General features: G+C 35.1%; 1 protein-coding gene and 1 long non-coding RNA gene across 2 annotated transcripts in view; both read left to right on the top strand.

Annotated features, from left to right (window-relative positions):
• The window catches only part of LOC103131691 (receptor-type tyrosine-protein phosphatase H-like), a gene marked incomplete at its 5' end in the record, with an annotated part of 24,744 nt that extends 16,601 nt beyond the window's left edge, over positions 1 to 8,143 (top strand). The window contains 4 exons of the mRNA XM_016666839.1: positions 5,386 to 5,643; positions 6,306 to 6,311; positions 7,696 to 7,775; positions 7,890 to 8,143. Of these exons, the coding sequence (XP_016522325.1) occupies positions 5,386 to 5,643; positions 6,306 to 6,311; positions 7,696 to 7,775; positions 7,890 to 7,949 (404 nt within the window). The remainder of the gene's footprint in view (positions 1 to 5,385; positions 5,644 to 6,305; positions 6,312 to 7,695; positions 7,776 to 7,889) is intronic.
• On the top strand, positions 3,372 to 4,842 carry LOC107834870 (uncharacterized). The gene is made up of 3 exons (XR_001660696.1): positions 3,372 to 3,466; positions 4,074 to 4,514; positions 4,751 to 4,842. It is a non-coding gene; the product is annotated as an uncharacterized LOC107834870 (long non-coding RNA).
• Positions 8,144 to 8,155: the final 12 nt, after the last annotated feature.

Raw genomic sequence — 8,155 nt, 5'->3', positions numbered from 1 at the left:
TGCAATTTGAAATAAGAAATGCAAAATGTGATAAAAATACATTTTTGTGTTTGATTCCTATTCAAGACACTTGGATAAGAATGACTGTAACTTAGGCGGCTACAGAGTATCTTTGTTTACATTTTTGGTTGGTGGTGTGCCTTGAGATTTTTTCAATTAAAATACTGTTCCTTGGCTCAAAAAAGGTTGAAAAACACTGATGTAAACAATAACATGCAGGGGGTCTCGATTTGTAAATCCGATTATAATTAAACCGGTGCCTCACCAGCCATGAATCTCACCGCACCTCACTGGATTGAGCACATCCTCATTGTTGACTATCAGTTACCAAAAGCCAACATGTTTCTTCATGTATATGTCACTTCTTAATTGATATTTTCGGTGAGGTTAAGGTTAAAATAAGAGCATAATCCAGCTCAAATCATGCAATAATAAATGTTTTAATCTGACAGATTAAAATTGCTGGCAAGTTCAACCAAATTACTAAATATGGGGGAATATCATCAGATTATAATCCACTTTTTAAAAAAATTCTTAATTCCTACGTATCAGTTTATGTTACTCAGAAATATCAGTTAGAACAAGAGAAAGGAAAAGCGACCACAAATCAGTCACCCCATTAAGACCAGCAGGGGGCGACAAAGACATTAATACTGGACCGTCTTAAAATACAGTCACAGAAGCAAACTCCCAAAACGTTCGGTGATTTTATCCGTCTGTTTCTGCAGGTTTTTAGATAGATTTTATATTTAGTTTGATTTCATATTTTGCTCTTGTGGTTAAAGATCAAGTAAAGAAGTGATAATTACATGAACTACTGCCCTCTGATCCACCGTCGCCCCTGCATGGCAGAAACGGCTTTCCGTGTGAAGAACAAAAACATCGGTTTCTCAGAAACATCTTGTTTCTTTCTCATGTTCCAGACTGTAATACTGATTTTGCTCTGTCACAAGGTGCTTCGTTTGTACTTTCTGCTTTGCATTGCAAAGTTTCTTCTTTGCACAGAAATTTGCAAATGTATAAAGTCAAATGGAACTACGCACAACCTGCAATATTTTTGTTTGCTCCAATATCACCTTCACACTGTGTAAGATGTTTCTTTACTTTCATTTTCCCCAAGTTATCCAAGGCAGATCTATTTCACAGGAAAGTATTATCTACAGTATCAGTTACAGTTGTGATATAAATTAGACTCCATTACCATGTCATGTATACTTAAAGCTTTGGTTCTCTAGGTTCTCTGGACCTTAACGGTTCTACAGCTCATTACCTGGTTGTGCTAATTAAAGAGATCTCAGATGTTGGTGGTGGAATCTGATGAAGCCTCTAGTAGGTACACTTGTGGATATATTGCATTTGGGTCCAGTCTGATGTGACGTGATGTGAAGGAACTCCTCTACAGCTTTGCCAAAACAGGAAAGCACAACATTAAAAAGATGCTTCACAGAATTAAATATACAGAAATTAACTAATTGTGTGCACTACCCTTAGAAATAATGGGGGTTTATAATGTAAAACAAATGAAAATATAAATCAAGAAAGCAGATATATTTGTGCTGCGGTGGGCGTGATATGAATATGAAAACTTAAATTGAAAAAGTGTTGGTGTGTTGGGTTACAGACTGTGTGCCCATCACACCAGTTTTAGGTCAATATTTGGAAATTACTGAGAAAATAGAAAAGATCAGAAGCAGCAATTGCCAGAAAGAACATGAGGTCAGACAAAAACTGACGGTTCTTTTCGATCTCCCCCCGGGGTCGCTTAGGGAGTAAAAATCTGTGTGAATACAGAAATCTGCCCCATTAAACCACTAAACCAAACAGTTACTGTCATTTGACAGTAACTTTAACTTGTAACTTTACGCCTTAAAACAGACGACATGTCTCCAATCGTAGAGCTACTTGCAGGTTCTAGATGCATCCCTGCTAAAACACACCTGAAACAAATTAATTTCTCATTTCCAGACCTTTGCTAGACGTGATTGCATACTGTAGAGATTTTCATTTGATTGATCTGTGTTTTAACAGGGGATGTAACCCAGTGTTTTAAACCAGTGAACGCATGTGGTTCTCCTAAACTCCTGTCTTTCTAGTCTCACAAACTACAATGTTAGCGATAAAACAGACCTAATGATGCAACTCCTCCTTCTATGAACTCTAGAAATGTTGAACTCTAGTAAATTAAATGACACTAATCTGCTTTCATCATTTCCATGTCCTTTTACTGTCAAAAATCCTGGAAAGTGAAAGTATATGTATATGTGGCATTCATGGAAAATATGCATCTCTCCCATGAATGCCACACCCATCTGTAGTACCTTTACACATGCAGAGCATCTCAAGACTTTGTGTGCCTTGAAGCCTTGAAGCTGTCATCCGCTTGTCTGTGTTGTGAAATACATTTGTAGTGTTTGGATGTAGAACATATTTTCTTGATACTTTATTTTATCTCAAGCTTTCACTGATGGATTTCAGGCTCATCCTGTTTGGCCTCTCAGGTTTGTTTTTCTGATTCTAACTTCTTAAAGTCTTTTTTCTTTTAGACTTTCTTCCACAGTGGGAAACTGAGGCAGAGATGCAACCTTAGAAAAAAGTTAAAATCAAAGTAATGTGTTGAACATGTACATGTGCACTATGTACATTTTCATAGTTTACATGAAAATGCACATGGGGTGTGATTGGCATTTTCACCTCAGTTGAGCTGAACAAATTGTTTCTATTGGTCTTAGTCCAGGGTTTTGTGATGGCTACTCCAAAACATTAACTTTGCTGTCCTTTCATGTTCATCAAAAAAACTTATTAGTGTTGTTTTCCATTCAGAAAACTAATTTTTTGTTGAGCTATAACTTCCGGGACAATATCTTCAATTGATGCTGGAATATGTTTATGAAATTCCACCTTTTTTTCTCCAGATATAGAAATGTATGGGGGGAAAAACACTTCAGTTATTACTAAAAATTAAGGTATTTATTTCTAAGTGCATTTTTAAACTATAATCTGGCTTCTTCATGTTGCCAGTGGATAATGTGATCTTCCTCACTAAATATTTTTTTAGCCAGTGTTGGAAAATGAGATTACTTCAGCATCTTTATGAAGTCCATAGGACAAATCAGATTTGTTTATACTGTTTATGACAGCCTGACTGATTTGTTTAAACTTTTGCATGATCTCAAACCTTTAAGTGGTGTGTTTACAGTGCAGGTGTACCTGGATTTAACTATGATCTTGTCTAACAAATCAATGATGTCCCACTGAGATTTTTCTAACAGTTTAACTGATTTTAGTTGACTTGCTTAAAGTTACATGAAAAATGTTTTCTCTGCTACTATTTGGGCATTTAGCAAATTGTTTTTAATATATTATATGTAAATGTATAATTTCAAATGTATTGATTTGCTGTTTTCATATTTTGTTTCTGTTTTGATGGCAGTTTTTCTCCAAACTTCACTGATCTCTGTGGCTACTGGTAAGACTTTACATCTTAATATGAAAGAGAAACTTTTCCACACCAGAAATCTGTTAGTTTTACCTGCAGTCTGTTGGTTGGTCGTTCAAGAAGGCTGAGGTTGAGAAAAGATTTGGGGAATAATTTTCTCACTAAACTTATATAAAACCTGCTGTGCAACAATTAAACATGAGTCTCGTTTGAACGACAGCAAAGTGAAATTCATCATAAAATGTCTGAAAATGAGTTTTATTTGCAGTGTTGTGTCTAAAACATAACAGAAGCAACAGTTTCAAAATGAAATGGAGTGAGAACTTTCTGATCTTTGTTCACAGCAAAGATCAGAGAGATATTCAGAGTCTCATTAAGTCTCTCAAGAAAAATTATCTGCAACTGGATTTAACATGAACCTGTCAGACTGGAATTGCATTTAGTGATTAAAAAATGATCACTAAATGCAATGATCTTACTTAGCCGCTAATGTATTCCCAGGTGCAGGAAAACCCTCTTCACTCACTTTCTCTCAAAATCTGATAGATTAAAATAAAAACAAACATATTTTATATCTTTAAACTTATAATGTTTATCTTCTGTTTTTCTCCACATGTCATATTTGATGATGACCAAGCTCTTTGTACCGGCTGTGATTGTTGTGCTTCTGGCACAGAGTGCATCACCACCAATGGAGTTGTTCAATGCATTGACCCCTGTGCCACCTACACTGTACTGAATGATGCCTGGCGTTCAACTGAGAATACAGACAGATCAATCTTACACTGTGACGGAAATATTGTCTGGAGTGGTTGGTATCGCTTCTATTTGGGGCAGAGCAGCGCTTGGATACCAGAGAAATGTGTAGCAGAATACCGATGTGGAACCGCTGCTCCTTTGTCGATGACTCAGCCTCATCCAGTCCAGCTTAATGAAATCGTAACTCGCAATGTATGTGGTGCCTGGACGGGTTCCTGCTGCTCTTTTGCCTCCCACACCATTCAGGTCAAAGTTTGTTCTGGTTACTAAGTCTACAAACTTCAAAAGCAAACTGAATGCCATTACACATATTGTGCAGGTAATGTTTTATGGTAATAATTTACAAATAATTAAAAATGATCTGTTTTCCTTTTACAACCAGATGATTTCAATGTGCAGACACACACACACACAAACCCTAATCAACTCCTCATTAAATTTATTGATATTTCAGTTATTTTCTTGATCGAACCAAATGTGTTGCATAATTTTTATGTTTGGTAAAATAAAAATAAATATTTATATTGTAATTCATGTTGTGTTTTTCTGCATTAGAAATTCCGCCCTTCGTAGTTCTGGCACAAAGTGAGACCAGCATCACTCTGCAGTGGAGCGCGATCACCACCAGCTTTGTTCTCCAGTATAACGGCACAGAGACAAACATCAATGCAGCAGATGGAGCTGCAACAGTGACGTACACAGTCTCATCTCTCACTGCTGGAACCATTTACACATTCACTCTCTACACTCTGACTAAAAATAGAAGAAACAGTGGACAGCCACTGACAGCTGTCACAGGTGAGATATTTCAATGACGATCAGCTTGGACCACCATGTTTGGATCATTTGGGAGAAAACCCTGGAAAAGACTCATAGGTGTCTAAGAGAACAATGTAACTATAACTATATAACTATATCTCTCTTCTCTGGTAGCTGAGAACATAAAACAACCTGTTATAGTTTTGTAAGATGAAAAATGTGATGAAAGATCAATAATGTGTTTATAACATAGATGGCAAAAACAATCATATATTCCCTTCACGCTACTATTTGATTGGCTTGGACATGTTTTTTAAATTTTTTTTGTCCGAGGTACCATTAAGATACCGGCATCTCATAGATGAACAAGAAATCCAACCTGCAAAAATCTAAACTGTATCATTTCTGAACATCTAATTTTTCTATATCAGCTCCTCAAAATGCAGAAGGATTTACAAAGTCGGGACAATATAAGAGCAGCATCACCCTGCAGTGGAATAAAATCAACAACAGCACCAGCTTTGTTCTCCAGTTTAACAGCACAGAGACAAACATCAATGCACCAGATGGAGATGGACCAGTGACACATACAGTATCATCTCTGACTCCTGGAACCAAATACACATTCACTCTCTTCTCTGTGTTTGAGAGCATCAGAAGCAGTGGAGTACAACTCATAGCTTTCCTTGGTGAGATTATTCACTTCTTTATAATGTATAAATTGACACTAATTGACTATTGATGACCATACATTTAAGAGTCAAGAGGCCAGTGAGATATTAAAACGATACACCAAAATTATCATTGTACTCCTGGCAAATTTAGATTTCAAATTATTTTCATTGTACCAAGATGTTTGTCTTTGACTGTATGTAACATAAAAGTAGAATCAATTTTGACATAAACAATTTGATGTATTTTTAAATTATTATTTAGATCTTGTTTAAAAAGTGGTATGTTGAATATTTATATTCTCCTCAATAATCAATGGACAATATTTTTTTACAGAAATGTCCTCAGACTGCTAGAAGGCAGATTTTCACAGGAAGTGCTTTTCAGAAACTGTTGATTATAATTAAATTCTCTAACAAAATGTACATCAACAAATTTATTTAGTTTTATTTAACTCAAATAAGTAGATTTTTCTGCAAACAATTTTTGTCAGATTTAAATAAATAACTGCCACAAAGTGAAGAAAGTAATTAGATTATTTATATTTTACTTAACAGTTAAAATCTTCTTGTTTTTTACAGTATAGATTAAATGATTGGTGTTAATTCATCCATATCTATTCTCATTTTTATGTTGACAACCACTATCACGCTGGAATCTGATCAACGTTCAACTAAAGAACCAAGTAAGTAAATCCATTTGTGAGATACCTGCTAGTTATTTTTTCCCCTTTCATAAGTAAACCTGTCTATGAAATCTGTTTTTATTTTTTGAGCATTTTGATAGTCTTTCATTATGAAAACAATCAAGTATCACTAAAATCTGACTTCCTTAGGACTAAAATAAATACAATTATTTTAATGAACAACAAATTTTATAACCAACATTCCATTTTTAGTTCACTTTACACTTTAAGATTTTCCTACAACAACACAGTAATACAGTGGTAATATTGGGGTAATTGGTAATAACAATAATTGTAAACATTTATGTAAAGCACAGTCCAACATATGATGTAGTTCTGGTTGCAAGCTTAGAGATTTTGTCCTGCAAAGTGTTGATTTCTCACATACCATTTTGCCAGTGAGCGCCCTCTTGTGGTCAACTATCAAAGTGATTTTACATAGAATTATTTTGACAATCCAACAGTCTTTCCACTCTTCCATTGAAAAAAAAACAGATTTGTTCTATCCACAGTCAATAGCTGTAATATCAACATATTGTCTTACCCGAGTGTAGATACTTCTCTGATTAGTGTGATTACAAATAGGGAGGGCAGCTTTATGTAAAATTTATATTTTGCACATTTTTGTACTTTCATTTGGGTTTTAAATGCTTCTAAAAAACATCCCACACACTTAACAAAATAAACTAAATAACACCCAGCTGGTTTTTGGCAATAAAATTATGTTTTGTGGTATTTGAAAAATTATCAGTTTCTAAAACATTAGAAATCAGCAGGCAGTGCCCTACATTTACCAAACTGTACATAGCAACCCCAGTGAAGTCTGGCCCATCGCCTAGCAACCCAGCCTGCGCTCCACCATGTTTGGTCAGCTGGTTTTACCACTGTATGATATTTACAATGGCTGCTGGAGAAAACTTAGCTATTGACTTTCCATTCAGGAAAAGACTTGCTGCGTTCCTGCTGGTTGTGCAGAAGGTTGTACTTCTGCTTTTCAAAGATGTACGGATGTATAATTGAGCATCTGTTTGCAGCCATTTTCATATGCGAGTGTAAAAGTTGAGTTGGGGGCGTGGCCAGCAGCAGCTTATTTGGATTTAGAGAGATAAGAGGCCCTAAAACAGCTCATCCTGAAAGGAGCTCAAAACAGGAAGAACTGATTAGACTGAAACCTCATTACCTGAGAAGGATTTTGTGCAAAAAATGTGATGAACATATTTTGTAAATCCCATAGATGTATTTTACTGGTAACTAAGTGGTAATGCTTTTTTCCATTTATAACTGTAACTGTAGTTGAAAATGCTACAGATGTTTATGTAAATGATCACATTTTGTCAACATAATTTAATGGTAACCTGTTTATAATTTGTTTCTGGGTCAACAGGTTATGTCTCTAGAATGAAAGTACAATTAACTTCTCAAAGAAAACTGTCAGAATCAGAGATGCAAAAGGTTTTAGAAGAGGTGAGGCTAACCTGTGAAAAAGTTAATATTTTTGTAGGTTTTACTTATCATTGAACATAAATTTAAATAGCCTTAACATTATTTGGTGGTAAGATGGTTTGTTTTGTATTTCAGTACCTCAGAGGAAATGGTTTATCACAGTTTTCCATGAAAATTCGCATCATCAAACCATAAGAGATGAAGAAAGTCAAGGATGACGTCTTGGATCAGCCCAGTCGCAATAAGGAATATTTACTTCTACCTTAAATTGTATATATTGTTTTCAGCAACATTTATTTAACTTGGACAACTTTTTCTAAGAGATTGTTTAAATAATATATCATTGATGAATCTATTTCTGTTGAATTAGTGGTTCAGGTGTCTGACTTTTTGTTCAGTTA

The sequence above is a fragment of the Poecilia formosa genome, unplaced genomic scaffold, assembly GCF_000485575.1.
Source record: "Poecilia formosa unplaced genomic scaffold, Poecilia_formosa-5.1.2 Scaffold814, whole genome shotgun sequence".
Lineage (NCBI taxonomy): Eukaryota > Metazoa > Chordata > Actinopteri > Cyprinodontiformes > Poeciliidae > Poecilia > Poecilia formosa.
This window is presented reverse-complemented; position numbering and strand designations above follow the sequence as displayed.